Source organism: Lepus europaeus, chromosome 11 (assembly GCF_033115175.1).
Source record: "Lepus europaeus isolate LE1 chromosome 11, mLepTim1.pri, whole genome shotgun sequence".
Lineage (NCBI taxonomy): Eukaryota > Metazoa > Chordata > Mammalia > Lagomorpha > Leporidae > Lepus > Lepus europaeus.
This window is the reverse complement of record NC_084837.1, coordinates 84531429-84549832: the sequence shown is the minus strand read 5'-3', so window position 1 is coordinate 84549832 and position 18404 is coordinate 84531429. Positions and strand designations below refer to the sequence as shown.

General features: G+C 48.8%; 1 protein-coding gene across 5 annotated transcripts in view; it reads right to left on the bottom strand.

Annotated features, from left to right (window-relative positions):
* The window catches only part of TLN2 (talin 2), a 481872-nt gene that overhangs the window by 55642 nt on the left and 407826 nt on the right, over positions 1–18404 (bottom strand). For 4 of the 5 annotated variants that reach the window (XM_062206051.1, XM_062206049.1, XM_062206050.1 and 1 more), the window contains 4 exons: positions 14129–14299; positions 8145–8291; positions 6263–6364; positions 3167–3286 (listed from right to left, as the gene is read on the bottom strand). In XM_062206051.1, the coding sequence (XP_062062035.1) occupies positions 3167–3286; positions 6263–6364; positions 8145–8291; positions 14129–14299 (540 nt within the window). The remainder of the gene's footprint in view (positions 1–3166; positions 3287–6262; positions 6365–8144; positions 8292–14128; positions 14300–18404) is intronic. The other variant, XM_062206053.1, reaches the window with a different exon arrangement.

Below are 18404 nucleotides of genomic sequence, written 5' to 3'. Positions count from 1 at the left end.
AGATAAGGGCTTAAAAAATGCTAAGCTTCTCAAAGCAACGTTAAATGTTTCAGCAAACATGACCCAACTTCCTGAGACCACAGGGTGATCCAGCCTTCTACCAGTGTTGATTATTAAGGAATGTGGCTCCAAGACATTCAACTTGGGGTTTAAGTTGGCAACTTTCATGAAGCCTTACTTGAGCCTCAAAAACCCCCTCAATTCCCTGCCTGCCCAAATGAAAAGTAAAACAGAGAAAACCGACGGCTGGCTTTGTGCCTTAAGGGAAATGAAGAGTGCGCCTTTATGAAGCTTTGGATCTGATTTCACTCGGAGGGGGTCTAAGAAATAACGATCATCTTTCCTTACTGCCGAAAACTAAGCAAAACATCCAGATTCTTCTCAGTACTTAAAAGCAATTACCTCTGAAGCCAGGGCAAATATCATTTGCCTGGGATGGCTTTGGAAGTTAAAAGGGCAGTAATAAAACGTAGCTGACAAACTTAGCAAACACAGGAGGAAACACGAAAGGTGCGTTTTAGAGGGTCTTCTGAAAGCTGCTGGAAAATGCATACTATAAAAAAAACTGCAGGGATTTTGAGGTTTTGTTTTTTTTTTTAAATCCAAATCAACTTCTCTTTTGATTCTGTCTCTTCCCCACAGATGGTGTGAGGTGCCCTTGTGGGACAGGCTGTCAGTCTCCCAGCTCCAGGAAGAGGCACTTGGGATGGAAAGTTTTAGACAAGTCCAGCCAGGCACCCAGCTCATCTGGGTAAAGGGCCGTGTGGCTGGCTCAACTAACGTGCCCGCCAGCTTTGAAGACAGCCAGTATGGCAAGCGGTTACGGCGGCTGGTCCTGAGACAAAGCTCCGGTTACCCAGTCTTCTCCCCAGGATTGAGATCGAGGGGATGTAGCTCCTACGATCTCAATTTCTGTTTTTTCTCGTCCTCTTCAGTAACTGCACAGCTGCCAGAGGGTTGTCACTTTAATGTAGAGCGATCTTAACAAAGGTTCGAGCTTGCCATGGAAAAATGAGCAGATAAAGCTCCTGCTTGATGTTCGAGGGCACAGCTATGGCCTTTCCTGTAATTGTCACATTCTGGAAAAGACCAGAGTGCTGACTCCACACAGCAGACTGCATGGCTGCCGCGAAAGAGACCAGTTTCTTATTTGCCCTGGATATAAGCGTTTACACATGCTCTGATGTGGGATCCTTGTGGGTACACAAATAATCCCACAATCTTGGAGTCAGAAACAACACTACATTGCTTTAGGGATCTCCTAACCTTCTCAGTTTTCCTCCCAAATATCTGTCTGGCAAATGCACACGAAGAATTCTCCTTTGCAAACCGCTGGTAATTTTATATTCTCTCTTCCCCCTGTTGCTCCAGGTCACACTGCTTGTGTGTCAGGAATGTAAACTACATCTCAAGATGCAAGGGCAAAAAGGGAAAACCTTAATGAAAACCTCAGCTGCTCCCTGCACAGGGCCAGCAACTCAAGCAACCAGCTGGGGCACTTTTTGCTGTGCATTTTTCTTTCTTGGCTGCTCTGCAATATTTTATATTTTTGCTTTGATGATCTGTGTTGCAGTAAGAAAATCTGCTTGTTTCATACATGGGCTGGGTAACTCCTAAGAATTCAGACATGGAAAGGGTCTTAGAAGGGGGATGGGGTCAGGGGTGCATTCCATTTTGCAAGGTTTCTAGGGACAAAGATCCAAACCTTGCTGTAATCACCATCTCTTTCTGCTTTTAATTCCCTTTCTCAAAGCCATTCCTTTCCTGCATTGTTCCAACTCAACTTTATTTAACTGTAACAAAAGTCCCCTTACTCTTATTTATGAAATACAAAAATTACACATTAATCAAATGAATCACATGTCTAGGTAAATTATAGACTAGAACCACAGTCTAGTCTTACTAAAAAACAGGGAGTCTATTTTTTTTTAATTTGATGGGCTTGTGTCAAGAATCAAGTCTTGATGTCTGTCTCTGATAAGCTTCTTTCTTGGTAGTGACTTCACCTGCTCATTACAAACAGAATTATTCATGCTGCAGCCTAAATAATCATCCTGAAATCTCACAATGCAGGCGCTGTTAGGGGTTCAGTCATCCCATGCTAGCCATGTAGGGATGCAAGCACGTGTATACGATGCTTCTAGGCACATGCACGGTCACGCAACACGTTAGAAAGTCACTTTGCCTTGACTCTTCATTTCTGTAGCCCCCTCCTTGGGAGTCTTTGTTAAGACATGCTCAGACCTGACTCCAGGGAGAAACGGCAGCCCAGAGGAACTTGGGGACCATGAATATCGTGGCAAGCAGATGAGCAGCCCAGTCCCGACCTGTTGCGCTGACAACCTGGCTTACTGAGGAATGTCTTGCACATTCTGTGCTCAATAAACAGCTTGCTGGATCCCATGGCATGGCCACCTTTGTCTCCCCAGGGAGCCTGCCTCCCACTCCCCTGCATTCTCTATTTCAGATGGACCTTGTGTTCTTAAAGGAGCCACGGGTTCTTTGGGCCCCAGTCTCCTCCATGTCACAGGTGCCAGCAGGCTCCCTGGAGCTCCGCCCACCCTGGGCACCGTCCAGTGACCCTCTCAGTTCTCAGAGATGCCAGAGATGGGTGCTTTCAGAAAGCGGCCTTGGGGGCCTAATGTTTGCCACTGTGAGACTGGTAGGGGAGCAGGCAATCTGAGGCCAAGCCTACACCAGGAGGTGAGGTAGAGAAGGGATCCATGCCAGCTCTGCGAAAGCCCAAGGATATTCAGGCAAGAATCTGTTCCCTGAAGGTGGCTGCCTAGACAAGGACAGCCAAGTCCCCTACTTGAATGAGCCTTTGGAAAACACACAGATGTGTGTGTTGGAGGGAAGACACCGGAAGCCCCAGGATCACGCACGCTAAGAGGCAAGAGGTGATGGGCCAGGCATAGGGGCCTGGCAGGAACCGTAAACCGTGTCCTGCTGTTGGCTCTCAGCCAGACGGCCCCAGAAAGGGAAAGAGCCTTGAGCAGCGCCTGGGGCTACCAGGTGGGTACATGTGCTGCACTGTACTAGGGACTACACTCAGTTCTAATTACTGGGCTTGGGGTCTTCTGGGGTGGTAGCTAGGCCCCTCCCCGGGGGAGGGGAGCACCAGGGAGCATGTGCTTCTAAACATAGGGGGCTTAAGGTGGCAGACCTCCTCTGGTTCCGCCGTGGCTGCTGCCATTTGGCCCTGGAGGGCCAGGTGCCCATAGTCACTGGTCATTTGTGAAGCCAGTCCTCCCAACTCCTCCGGGTTAGTAACCGACTTAGTCATCTGGAAAAAGAAAACAAGCAAGACACAAACACATACAAACACACATACAGAGAAAAGCATGAGAACCACGTGTTAATATCACCGGAAGCCAAAGGACGTCATTCACTTTTAAGCTCCCGATGGGGTGAAGGTCAGGGCTTGCACTCGGGACTGGACTCTGGAGAGGGCAGTTCAAGCAGAGTCCATGCTGCATCACAGCGAGAGGCCAGCCAGAGCCCCTGCAGACCTGCAGCGCCCCCTGCAGGCATGCAGATTCTGGCCGGGCTGGGCGGGCAGGTGCTTAGCATTCAGGCCGTGCAGGGTGGAGCCGTGCCCTCGGGTTTAGTTCTGGCAGGTGAGGGTGGCAGCCTAGGGCAGCCCTGCCCTGTGGGGTCACCAGAAGAAGTCCCCTGAGAAACCACCAAGGGGCACAGGCCCTGTGCGTGCCACCTCCAGGAGCCCAGGCTGCTGTGGATAACCCACATGGCCTCCAGGCCCCCAGAAGCAGGTCCCACCCAGGCAGAAGGACACCCGAGGACAGGGCTGTAAAGGAAATTGTGCGTGAGAAATGAGGGAGAAGGCACCGCTAAGGGCAACGACTCTGAGAACAAAGCATTGTGGTGAATTTGTGCCCCACAAATGACAAAGCTTCAGCCACAGATCTAGTTCAGAGTGTACCATAAGGGTCAGGTTTTACCTCTTTATGGCCAAGACAGTATTTTATAATGTGCCTCAGTTTATCTTACCTAGCTAACATGCTAGTATCTGGTTTTATGCCTCCAATGATCACAACAGCTTTAACCTGTCACCCAGAAAGGCACCCTTGTCCCTTTCCCAGGGCCTGCCCTCCTGCCCCACCTATTCTCTGGCTCTGGATAACTGTCTCTGCCTGTGGCACCTTGGCACCCTGACTATACAGAGTTTTTATGGGCCGGCATTGTGGTGCAGCAGGTGAAACCTTCGCCTACAGTGCCAGCATTCCATATGGGCGTCAGTTTGAGTCCTGGATGTGCCACTTCCAATCCAGCTCCCTGCTAATGCACCCGGGAAAGCAGCAGAAGATGGCCCACGTGCTTGGGCCCCTGCACCCACATGGGAGACCTGGATGGAGTTCCTGGCTCCTGGCTATGACCTGGTCCTGCTCTGCCTATTTGAGGAATGAACCAATGGATGGAAGATCGATCTCTCTCTCTCTCTAACTCTGCCTTTCAAATAAATAAATCTTTTAAAAAGTATTTTTAAAAAGCTCTTCAAAATGACCCCACTTCCACTGAGGCGGGATGGGAGCGACTGTTTCTCTCCTTCCTTTGCTCACCCAACTTCATGTTCCATAGAAGGCATATTTGTAGGAAACCCTGAGGGCTTCAGGCCCAGGTGTGGATTCCAAGGAATGTATATGGAACCCCAAGAGAGTGAGGTGGTCTCATGGGCTGCTCCACCTGTTCCCTACCGACAGGAGCACAAAGCTGCTGGGCATGACCTGGTGAGGTGCAACAAGCTCTTTCCCATCCAAGGAACCAGCCCAGTTATCTCAGGAGTGGCCATGTAACCTGAGCCTGGGCCTCTTAGGATCTTGGATATCAAGGGTCCAAGCAGGAGAGCTGAGAGCCTGGCCCAGGAGATACTCCAGAAACATAGGAGACCACTCGGGAACATGTGCATCCACGGCTATGACTGCTCCCTGCTCATTAGGCATCGGGCACAGTGTGGCTGCCTGAGTAGACCTGAGGCCTGCTTCCCGAGAAGGACGAGCTTGGTCCTCTTTCCAGTACACCGAGATGGGTTCCCCTCTCACCTCCCTCCCCAGCCTGGTTCCTTTAAACAGCAGGAAGCCCAGCACAATCACAACGTGTCTCCTCCGAATGAACACGTCAGCCAGGGATGGCTTCGTGGTCCAAGCTCAACCTCTAGTGGACACACGGTTACATGACGGCAAAGCCATCTGGAGCACATGTGGGGTGGGGCTCGTTCTGGTCCCCCAGCTGGGAAGGCCACCTGATCTCTCCACTCAGGTTTATCTGGCAAGCATCAAAGAGGCATCTTCTGAAATTTTATCCCGTGGCATTTGAGCCTTCAAAAGTTCAGGGGAACTTACTGTGAACGTCTATTATTCTGTGAGGATGCCACCTGTCCTATCTGAATCATGTTTTAATAAATCAAGAAAGCATTCAGTGTCTCTCAAGGCCCTTTTTACATAAGGGCCCATACAATACAGTTCTGGTTGCATTGCATTTTAGCAACAAAACAGCCTTCCCAAAGTGACAAGCTCTGTGCTGGAAAATCTCTGTTCTGTTTGGTTTTGTCTGAAAACATCTTCTTTTGAAGAGAGTTTTAATAAAGCCCCTCAAGTCCTCTGAGAGGTGAAGAGGACCCTATCCCCAGCCCCCAACTCCAGCTTCCCTGTCATAGCCCCTGCTGCAGAGAGAGAGAGTGAGAAACAGAAAGAGATCTTTCATCTGCCAGTTCACTCCTCAAATGGCTGTAACAGCTGGGGCTGGACCAGGCCAAAGCTAGGAACCAGGAGCCTCATCCAGGTCTCCCACATGGGTAGCAGTGGCTTGAGAACTCAGACCATCTTCCACCGCCTTTCCAGGCACACCAGCAGGGAGCTGGATAGGAAACAGAGCACCTGAGACTTGAACTGGCGCCCATATGGATGCCAACATTGCAGGCAATAGCTTAAACCATTACGCCACAACGGTGGCCCTGTTCTCTCACTTTGTCTCCTTCCTTTGCTCACCCATCTTCATGGCCAGGTCTCAGTCACCTTTTAATTCCCTCTCACAACTTTTTTAGGAGATGCAAAATCCAGCAAACTAAGCTTCTAGACCACAGGCAGAAGCTGTGACCAGAGATGGAGGACAGAAGCTGGAACTAGGAGGCCCTGGGAACAAGGACAAGTATTTCTTCCCTGCACGGATCCCAGGCTTGAAGACGGGGGGCGGTGGTACATAAAGGGGGTGACCAACAGTGGGAGGGGAAGTTTATGCTTCTTACCATTTCCTGAGCTGTCACTGCAATGGCTTTGGAGTATTTGACCACAGTTGTCTGATAGTCGACAAATGTTCCCTTTGGTTCGGGAGGAGTGCCTTCGTCAAGCTATTGGAAAGAGAAAAAGAACCAAAAATCAGAAGCTGCCTTTCCAAGCATAAACTGTATTTACAGATTTAGGAACTTTAAAGAACCAAGAGGCCCAAAGGCAAAAAGAACCCTTCAACTTCTGCAGTAAGGACTGCGACAGAGGATCAGGATGGAGCTACACAGCCTGGGACACAACTTTCCCTGAACCATCAACACAAACTCTACGCTAGTCTGTTTCTTCAGCAGGCATTTGGATGCTGCTAAAGACCCCCATCATGGGACGGGGCCCTGCTATGAAGTGAGGACTGTGCTGTGGACGTGCTCCATCAGTGCAGACTGGGCACCTGCTAGGTGTCGGGCAGTACAGTGTGCCAGGACTCGTCCAGGAGACACATCATTATGGCCAACCTGGTGGGAGTGCGGGAGCAAGGGAGTGGCTTGGAACACTTAGCCAGGGGCCACAGGCCCCCACCACAGTCCTTTAACCAGTTTGGAGAAAATGTGAAAAACACAGTGGTGAGTGTTTCAGGATTTCAAACTTATGTAGCTGAAAGATTTTCTTTTATTCTGAGATGAGAACTCCTCCCTCCTACTTTCTTTTGATATTAATGTGCCCTTTCTTTCATGATATAGTAGGGGTACAGGACATAGGGTTTTGTTCATTTTATCTCTTTAATTTTTTCCTTGGACCACAAGGAAAAAATCCACCGGGACTTACCCAAGGGCCTTGAGAAAAGGGGAAAATCATTCATTTTATGCCAAACTGTCCACATTTGGAGCTAAGAAACCCACAGCCTAAATTAAGGGATGTTTTGACAAAGTGGAGCCTGGGCTGTCTAACAGGAGGCCAGGGCATTCCAGCTCCAGCTTGCTCCTTCATCAGCCTGATGATGACTGCGTGATGAGAAAGGAGAATTATTCTAATTAGCTTCAGGACCTCCTTTCTTCATGGAGATCTGAACAAGCAGTCTTCTCCAAATCAGCAGTTAAAAGCCACTTATTAACTCCCCAACCACATTAACACATTCATAATCTGACAGTGGACAGTTCCAAATACACATGACGCCTACCATTCTCGGCTACGCTATCAGGAGGTAGTAATTAGATGTCAATGATCGACTGTCAAGCTGATGTGACCGGTGACAGATGCCTGGGGGGAAGAGCGGGAGACAAGGAGCTGGAACAGTTGCAGTCTCATCTGCCTACTGACCCATCTCAACAAGGGTTACTGGGTGGCGGGCAGTGCTCATGCTATCCTCTACGTCTACTCCTGCCAGAGTTCACTAAGGGCTTCTATACACTCTCTCTCAGTGTCTTCTGTGTTTGGCTCGCTACCAGAACCATGAGTGCACTTAGCAAGTACTGAGATTTTCAGGCTCCACCCCAGGGAGCTTCTGACCGAGCAGGTCAGGTGTGGAAGGCCAGGACTCTGCATTCTAAAAGCTTCCCATGATTCCCAGCACTTGGGATTTCCTGCATTACTTCATTACAATAAGCCTATGAAGTAGACAGGAGAGAGAAATAACCATGTCCATTTTACAAACTAGGAAACCAATGATATCAAATACGGCTTTATTATTCCCCCATGCACAACTGGAAGGAGGTTGGCAAGTGGCTTCTAAAAGCAATGGCTCATCAAGAATGAGCGATACACTGGACATGTGAGCGGACATCTGTACGCTGACTGGAACGCCCAAGGCAAGGAGAGTCCTGCTGGGATTGGCCTTGACTGCCAGTCAGCGCCTGAGAGCGGGGAGCACATGGGGGGCAGTGGAGGAGTCTGGGAGCTCACGCCTACCTTGCTCATGGCTTCTGCGATGGCGTCCACCATGCCTCCCACCAGCCCCACTTCACTGGCAGCTTCATTCAGCGTCACCATGATGTCATCCACGGCTTCCTTCATCAACTGGGCGGCCTCCGTGATGGCGTCGTGGGTGTGCTGTGCCTAAGGCGGGGATATTGTGAAACATTTCTTCAGGCAGGAGGAAATGGTGCCCAGTCTTTTGAGAACTGTTTAGCTAAAGAACAAACTTAAAATGCCGAGTGCAACACTCTATCTCCATGACAGAACACAGCAACAACAGGTGCTATGCTTCCCCTTTCCTTGATTTTGTTTGAACATTTGTTTGCAACATAAATAAAAATCAGAAAACAAGACCCCTTTTTACAATGGAGAGGAAAAATAAAACTTTAATATCAAAGAGTGTCTTATGACATGACTAACGTATGTTACCATGTTCAGGATAGTGGGAACAGAATGCCACAGGTTCTTAAATACAACACTTGACACATTTAATGAAAAAACCCATTAACATTATCTTTAAAGACCCCTTCTCATAAAGATAAAATGTATTCTAACAAATGTAGATCTCTTCAGAGTTGCCCAGTAGGGTGTAATTCTGTGCCTATAAATAGATGGGATTATGGGAATGTGAGCACACACTAGAGAAATCAACTTGCAGAAGAACCCAAAGTCTCTTCAACTATGCAAAAAACGGTCTTATTTGAGGCTGGAGAAATAGGAGAATAAGGAAAATTCCTCAAGGGCAAACGTTCTGCAGGCAAAGCCCCTGCAGCCCACATGTCCTTTAACTGTACCTTAGAGACATGTTTTAAGAACAGCAAGTGGGGCTGGCATCGTGGCGCAGAGGGTTATGCTACTACCTGTGATGTTAGCATCCCATATGGGTGCTGGGTCAAGACCCAGCTGCTCTGCTTCTGATCCAGCTCCCTGCTAAAGCACTGGGAAGATGGCCCAAGTCTTTGGATCCCTGCTACCCATGTGGGTGACACGGAAGGAGCTGTAGGCTCCTGACTTCAGCCTGGCCCAGTCCAGCTGTTAGGATCATTTGAGAAATAAACCAGTAGATGGAAGATCTCTCTCTGTCACTCCATTTCTCTCTTGCTTTGCCTTTCAAATAAATTAAATATATCTTAGGAAAAAAGAACTGTAGGTGTTTCACACATGTGTGATGCACTGAGCAGAGGCTGTGTAAATGAATGGAAAAAATGATGGCAAAACCCTAGTGCTGAGCTCCCTGAGATACCTCTAGCAGCAGTAAGACAAAGAGCCACCGGATGGTCAGACAAATTTGGGATCTAGTTCTTTATTTGTTTTGTTTCTAAGATTTATTTATTTATTTGAAAGTCAGAGTTACAGGGTTGAGGGGAAGAGAGAGAGAGAGAGAGAGAGAGAGAGAGAGAGAGAGAGAGAGATCTTCCACCTGCTGGTTCACTACTCAGATAGCTCCAATGGCCAAAGCTAGGCCAGGCTGAAGCCAGAAGCTTCATCTGGGTCTCCCACGTTGGGGGCAGTGGCCGAGGTACTTGGGCCATCTTCTGCTTTTCACAGGCCACCATCAGGGAGCTGGATCGAAAGTAAAGCAGTTGCGATATGAACTGGCATCTATATGGAATGCGAATGTCACAGGTAGAGGCTTTACCCACTATGCCACAGCCCCCGGATTCCAGGTCTGGTCCCACCACTAACCATGTAAGTGGTCCGGGATTTGGCTTCCTCCCAAGTGAAGTAGAATAATTTTAGCAATGCTACATGGTGAAATTCTGAAAAGAAATGGGTGCAGGTGCCTTCTTTCAATAAGTGGCTGTCCCCTGCCCTGTACATGTGACCTAATGACAGGTGGTTACAGCACCCAGGTGTCAGGTCTGCCCACACAGTGGTTAGCACAGCCTTGGCCCCCTGGGAGAAGACACTGCATCTTTACTTGGGAAATGGTAATTAACTTCTTAAGGTGATTTATTTATTTGAAAGGCAGAGTAACAGAGATATGGGGAGAAAGAGAAAGAGAGAAGCAGGGAGAGGAAAGGAGAGAAAGAAGGAAGGAAGGAGGAGGGAGAGAGAGAAAGAGAGAAGAGAGAGAGGGAGAGGGGAAGAGGAAAAGAGGAAGAGAAGGAGGGTGGGAGGGAAAGAGAGAGAGAGAGAGAGAATTGATCTTCCATATGCTGGTTCACTCCCTATATGTCCATAACAGCTGGGGCTGGGCCAGGCTGAAGCCAGGAACTCCATCCAGATCTCCCACGTGGGTAGCAGGGACCCAAGTACTGGGACCATTTTCTGTTGCCTCCCAGGTGCATAAACATGGAGCTGAATGAGTGTAGAGCAGCCGGGATTTGAAGCAGTCCCCCTGATACCGGATGTGGGCATTCCAAGTGTCGGCTTATAAGCTGCACCATAAGGCCTGACCCATGAGAGATTTTTTATATAAAAGAGAATTCTAAGAAGAGGTTGTGTGTGTCAGAGGAGCTGGCCCTTTCTGAATTGAAAAGCCATGGGAAGTAGGAAGAGTCCCTTAAACACAGGGTCTGATGAGGCATGAAAAGTGTTGGTGATGGGTGCTTATCCTGGAGGCAGCTCTGTCAGGACTGCATGGATCTGTGTCTTCAAACTGGTCATTAAGCTTGATGGCTGATCTCACAGCACAGAGGGCGGAAGACACAAGGTACGCACTGCTTCCTTCTGATGACAGACACCTGCAAGGTGTTCAAGGGAGGGCACGCCACTCAAATATGTCCTCCTCTCCGCAGAGGTGAAATGGAAGGTGTGGTTCCCCAGGTCTGTTAGAATGGGATGACTGCTGGCGACACCGACAAGCCAGCCATCCCATACATCATGCTAAAATGAGGCACGTGTTTTAGGGGGAGACGAGTGCAATGTGCCAAGGATCTGTTCTTTTACACGGGCTCAGGAAAGCATCAGAAGCCAATTTTGGGGGCACAAAACTGCTCTGTGAACTGCTTGGGAAATTTTAAGGATATCTGCCGTGTACTGGGTCCTGAAACTTACAAAAGCATACCCCTTGGGGCCAGCGCTGTGGCACAGCGGGTTAACGCCCTGGCCTGAAGTGCCAGCATCCATATGGCCGCCGGTTCGAGACCTGGCTGCTCCACTTCTGATCCAGCTCTCTGCTATGGCCTGAGAAAGCAGTAGAAGATGGCCCAAGTCCTTGGGCCCCTGCACTTGTGTGGGAGACCAGGAAGAAGCTCTTGGCTCCTGGCTTCGGATTGGCGCAGCTCCGGCAGTTGCAGCCAATTGGGGAGTGAACCATCGGACGGAAGACCTCTCTCTCTCTCTGATTCTCCTCTCTCTGTGTAACTCTGACTTTTGAATAAATACATAAATCTTTAAAAAAAAAAAAAAAAGCATACCCTTGCTGTTGCCTATCCAGGTCTAGAGGAATTCTCTAGAAGGCCTGCTCTCCTGCACACGTTTCAGGTTTATAGACTCCTGCAGGATCCTTCTATGAAGCTGCTTCCTATTACTCAGGTCTCATCCAAGCCTTTTCTTCTTAGCTTCAAGTTCCAGCTTTAACAGAAAGCATCCCAAATCCTGCACGTCTGCTACCTGAGCACTACGGTTTCAGAAACCCACAGACATGTTGGAACCTTTAAATATGAAGGCATATTTAAATAACCAATAGCAGTCTACCAAGTGGAGACGGCAGGCTCAACAACCATGTTCTTTTTGATTCTGGAGGGGTTCCTTGTTCCCGGTGTGAATGGCACAACACACGAGAACAATCAGATTCTGTTCATTCTGGACACATCTGAAGTCTGCCACTCAGAGGGCCGTGTTTCTTTATTACAGGGCTACAGCCACACAGCCCAGGTAGCAGGCACAGATGTCACAGGAAGATGGAAAAGGCTATGGGGCAGTGGTGGGGTGGGGGACAGGGGGATGGGGGCAGAGGTTTCAGTTTTAGTGAAGGGGAAAGCCCATCAACATTTAGAAATGCCCAACAGTGGAGAGACAGGGCTGGGGTTTTTGCTCCAGTGGCACAGACAGAAGGTGTTGGAATCCAGCAAGGATGCTGAAGGTAAACAGGTGCAGCAGGCTAAGTGCAGGAGAGAGCTCAAGGCGTGAGGCAGAGAACACACACCAAGCGCCTTTACCATGAACCTCAGGCCCTGGGGCTGCTGCTCCTCCTCTTTCCTCTATCTTTTTTTTTAACCATCCATGACATCAGCTATATTACCTCATTTCCTCTCTTCAGTTATGCTAGGGAGTCCCTCCTAATTAACCCCAGCGTCCAGGTAAGAAAACACAAAGATGAAGCAATCCAGCAAGAGGCAGAGCTGGAATCTGGAACTAATTATGTCTGACCCCAAAAGCTGGTGCTGGGTTTCTCCAAATAAAAGCTTCGGATAAACTACCTAAAATTGTAATCTCATGACCTCCACCAACAGGGATATACAACACCTAACACCCAGCACATAAAACCTAGCGAACAACAGCCAAAGAGTAACAGCCAAAGTGATTAAGTCTATGCTGCAGGACTCTTAGGAAAGGATGTATAGAAGCAAACCTGAAGCATCGCAGGCATCTCTGGGGACAAGCCCGCCAGTGGCTGCAGTGAGGCCTCAGGCTGGATGATCGCAGAGAGGCAACAGGAGTGATCACACATCACATCTCGCTTCATCATCCCAGGTTTCTTGTCATTCACTACACACCGTTTCACATGGGCTGCAAACCATTCCAGATGTCCTCACAAAGCTTTTGGGGCAGACAATGTCTGCTCCCAGAGATGAGGTGCCCTGGGAGCTCTGAACCTCCATGCAGATATGCTAACATCCTAACATCAAGACAATTCCCACTTCCAACTCTCACACTGGTGCTGAACCCCTCTGAGAGAGGGAGGAAGCAGGTGGTCACCAGTCTAGAAGACACAGCCCGGGCTTGTGAGAAGGGCGAGCTCTGGTTCTGCTCTGGGGAGCTTCAAGGGCACTGGTTCACCCAGGGCATCTACCGTTCACTGAGCTCCCACAGTCATGACAGCATGCTCTGTTCCTGTTCTACCCCAGCACTTCAGCAACTACACTGATTTTCCCCAAGTCTCTGGACAACTTGTGGGCCAGTGGCTGGCTCTTAAAACTTCTATTATCCCCAGAATTAGGACCCTAGTAACTTCCAGACTCGTGATAGAAAACTTGAACATAAAAAAATCTAAGTCCAAGACACCACTTACGTTGCTGGCAGTTTGGTGCTTCTAAACTATGGAAAGATTGTGTCATTCTTCTGCTTAAAGACAGCCAAGGGCTCCCTAGAGCACACAGTAAAGGCCAAATGCCTTCGCACAGAAGCTGCCACCTGTCAAAACACAGCCCAGTGTGTCCTCTCATCTGGTCATCCCACAGTCCGCATGTTCCAGATACATCATAGTCTCTGCCATTATAATCTTTTACAGCACTATCCATCCCTTTGCAATAGGCTGGTCCCTCCTCCTAAGTCCCCAAGTTTAAAGCAGAATGTGGCATAAAGTCACACGTGTCATGCTGCCATCATCTCTGGACACTTAAAGAGCTGGGTGACAGAATAGGCTGAAGAAATGTTCCTTTTGCAATTGGAAAGGGAGATTTTCATATTTAATTACTGTCCCTGAAGTAGCAGTAACAGAAATGACCTTCCCTGGAAAACAGCAGAGCTCCCCTTTGTGTATTCTAGGTGTCAACAATGAACAGATACCCAGTAAGTACTACAGATTTTATTCCTTTAATAATCACACCTTACACATTTCTTCCCCAAGGACACACATCTTCACACTGTGTCAAGGAGAAACATACTTTATAAATAAGCTCTCCTTAAGCATCTTTCCTGGTTCTCACCTGCAACTGTCTGGAAAGGTCAACAGAAGGTTACTTCTTCTCACCTTAGAGTGGGAAATCAAATCCCACCAAGTGAGAGCGGGAGGCATTTCCCCTGCAGGACTGCAGAGCAGGAGGAAAGCAGAATGGTGCTACCCAAGCCCCTGACATCCGGAACCATACCTTGGGGTTCCCGCCTCCTTCTTTGGCCGCGTACAACATCTGCAGGGCAGACTCTGCGAGCGTCTTGGTCTGGTCCAGTACCGTCATCTGCTGCTGATGGTCAAGAATCTTGGAGGCGACACCAACTGCGGCCAAGATCAAGGGCTCGAAGTAGCTCGCCAGCTGCGTCACCTTTCAGGAAGAAAAGCCACAGGTGCATCTCGTGAGTGTCTCCTTAAGAGGCGTCCCTGGTGGAGAGAGGGCTGGGGACAAGGACAAGGTGCCTCACAGGGAGAGGCAGATCCGCTGGCTGACTTTGGAAAGCACTTTCTAATTAACAGACTCCTGCTTAGTTTCTGCTTCCTTTGGGAAGTTTTTCATCTCCTTTTTTGCATATGGTAGAGGTGTTAAGACTTCCACTCTGGGACCCAGAGTTAGAGATGAGAACTTTTAGAAACAAAAAGAATTTTAAAGAAGCAATGAAAGAAGGGGGAGAAAAGGAGGAACAGGACAGCAAGGGGATGAGAAGCCTGAGATGGAAGGAACCTTCACCAGCTTCGAAGGAAGCCAATTCAATCGCCTTGTGCTCCAAGCACAGTAGCCAAGACCTGGACTGGAGGAATAAAAACAAAAAAAAGCAAAAACGATTTCCCATGAGCCTATATGCTCTGTTTATGATCAGCTCAACCGGGGGATGGAAAAGCTTTTCAAGGCAGCCAACCACTGCACCAGGATAGGCCTATTTGCAGGAGGACAATGCCATCTGTACAACAGGTACGGGCACCAAAGGTCACCAGCTACATGCCACAGGCCATGTCACACACACTCACCGAGTGCATCCCACATGGCAGGCTCTCTGATGAGTGCTTACCACACATTTTCTCATTCAATTTCCACAACTTTCAGAGGTAGATACAAATAGAGAAACTGAGGCTTAGGTTGAGCTGCTTGGAAAGGAGATAGGAAGCAGGCATGTGACTGTAGGACTGGCTTTCAATGACCGTGCCTCTACCATCTCTGCGATTCCCATTCTTACAGATGCCCCTGGCTTAGACACCTCAATTCAGGCGTTTTCAATTTTCCCAGGGTGGAAGGTGTAGTTATGTAACTGCTCCGGTTTTCACTTGCAGCACAATATTCAATAGATACGATGAGTTCTTTAAGACTTTATTATAGAGGCTGGCACTGTGACACAGCAGGTTAAATCTCCCATCTGCAGCACCGGCATCCCATATAGGTGCTGGTTTGAGTCCTGGCTTCTCCACTTCCGATCCAGTTCTCTGCTATGGCCTGGGAAAGCAGTGGAGGATGGCCCAAGTCCTTGGGTCCCTGAATCCATGTGGGAGATCTGGAAGAAGCTCCTGGCTCCTGGCTTTGTATTGGTGCAGCTTTGGCTGCTGCAGCCATCTGAGGAGTGAACCAGCAAATGGAAGACTCCCGCTCCTCCTCTGCCTCTCTGTAACTCTGCCTTTCAAATAAATAAGTAAATCTTAAAAAAAGACTTTATTATAAAATAAGCTTTTTGAAGATGATTGTGTCCAACTGCCAACTGTAGGTTAACGCAAGTGCTCTGACCACATAGAATAAGCTATGATATTGCACAGGTCAGGTATATTAGATGTGGGTTTTTTTTTTTTTTTTTAAATTTTTTTGACAGGCAGAGTAGACAGTGAGAGAGAGAGAGAGACAGAGAGAAAGGTCTTCCTTTACCGTTGGTTAACTCTCCAACGGCCGCTGCGGCCGGCGCACCGCACTGATCCGAAGCCAGGAGCCGGGTGCTTCTCCTGGTCTCCCATGTGGGTGCAGGGCCCAAGCACTTGGGCCATCCTCCACTGCACTCCCGGGCCACAGCAGAGAGCTGGCCTGGAAGAGGAGCAACCAGGACAGAATCCGGTGCCCCGACCGGGACTAGAACCCGGTGTGCTGGCACTGCAGGCGGAGGATTAGCCTAGTGAGCCGTGGCGCCAGCCTAGATGTGTTTTCAACTCATGATATTTTCAAGCTATGAACGTTTATCAGAATGTAATCCTGTTATAAGCCGAGGAGCATCTGTGGGCTAGCTCTGCTGCTGTATCAATACTGTGCTTTAGAAGTTTACTGTTTGGTGTTTGTTTATAACTCTATGAAGAATTTAAAATAAAGTTCCAGAATAATTTTGGTAGATCCCTTTATACATAGCATCCAGAATACTCTATTTATAAAAAAAAAAAAAAAGCTTTAAAAATTTAATTTCAGAAATATGAAGACAGATTTAGAGACAGGGCAGAAAGAGACAGCGCTCCCATTTTCTGGCTCACACTTCAAACACCTTCAACAGTGAAGACTGCGCTGGGCCACAGACAGAGCTGGAAGCTTGATCCAGGTCTCCCATGTGGGTGGCTGGGACCTAGGTACTTGAGCTGGCACCTGCTGCCTCCTAGGAAGCTGGAATCAGGAGCTGGAGCCAGGGCTTGGACCTAAGCAGGCGACTCCAACCCATGGAGGATGTGAGTGTCTGGACTAGTGGCTCCACCACCCTGCCAAATGCATATGCCCAGAATATCAACATCCTACTCCAACATTTTCTGTGTTTACTTCGTAAGTCATAATCTACTCCCACTCCGATAAAGCACAACGTCACAAGCCACAGTTTCTTGTTCAGCACCTCATTCTGGGTGGCAGTGACAAACTGCCACGTTATTCCCATCAAGTGGATTTAAGTTCAGACCTTGAGTCAGCAATGTGCTCACTGCTTCTTTCTAACATATGGGAGGAGAATGAGTGCCGAGCAGAGGCAGGCAGCAGGTCCACGCCACAGGAGCAGTCAATGGGGCAGAAACAAAGCCAGGCCAGGGGGATTATGAGGGTGATTGTGGTAAGGAAGGCAATGTGCGTGAGGAGGAGTGTGATGAGGAAGGTGAGGTGTGTGAGGAGGAGTCCAAGCTCTTTAGAGCTGACAGTGAGAAAGACTAGCATGAGCACTTTGCACAGCTTTATCTGGTTACCTCCATTATGGTTACTTTTTTTTTTTTTTAAGATCGATCGATCTATCTATCTATCTATCTATAAGGCAGAGTTATAGGGAGAGAAGGAGAGGGAGAGAGGGAGAGAAAAAGGGAGGAAGGGAGAGAGGGAAGAAGGGAAGGAAGGAGATAGGGAAGAAGGGAGGGAGGGAGAGAGATATATATATTTTAACTGCTGGTTCATTCCCCCGAGGGCTGCAACAGCCAGGCTGAAGCCAGGAGCCTGGAACTTCATCTGGGTCTCCCATGTAGGTGAAGGGGCCCAAAACTTGGGCCATCTTCCACTGCTTTTCTCAGGTGCATTAGCAGGAATCTGGATCAGAAGTGGAGCAGCCAGGACTTGAACCAGAGCCCGTAAGAGATGCCAGCATCGCAAGTGGTAGCTTAACCTGCTATACAACAACACGAGCCCCCATTATGGTTGTCTTACAGATGGATTTTAAAACACTGGAGCAGGGCTATTATAGGCCTCTGTGTGAAATTCATTTACTTATTTTTAAAGGTTTATTTATTTATTTGAGAGGCAGAGTTACAGAGAGAGAGAGACAGAGAGAGAGACAGAGAGAGAGACAGAGAGAGAGAGAGATTAGTTCACTCCCCAAATGGCAGCAATGGCAGGAACTGGGATGATCCAAAGCCAGGAGCTTCTTCTGGGTCTTCCACATGGGTACAGGGGCCCAAGCACTTGGGCCATCCTCTGCTGCTTTCCCAAGCCATCAGCAGAGAGCTGGGTGGGAAGTGGAGCAGCTGGGACTAGAATTGGTGTCCATATGGGATGTTGGCACTGCAGGCAGAGGCTTAACCTACTACACCACAGGGCCAGCCCCTCGTCTATGAGTTAGCACAGAGTTAAACAACAGAGCATTGTGAGTATTTGCTGCCCAATGCCGAGGCACTGGGTCTAGGGAGGCACCATGAATGGTGGCCCCCAGAAAAGTCCACATCCAAATCCCAGAACCTGTACACGTGACCTTATGAGGAAAAGAGGTCTTTGCAGGTGCATTTGAGTGAGAATCTTGAGATAAGATCATTCTGAATTAAAGGGTAAGTCTTAAATCCAGTCAAAAGCATCCACATGAGAAACAGAAGAGGAGACACCCAGGAGACAAGGTGACCAGGGAGACAGCCGGAAAAGGCAGAGGAGAAATGCCTGGCGTCTGCTCTGTCGCCTCCAGGGGGAGCCTGGCACGCCCAGGACCCTGACTGTGGACTTCAGGCATCAGAGCTGTGGGGGAACACATCGGTTCTTTTCAGACATCCACTTTGTGATACTTTGTTATGGCAGCCACAGACGT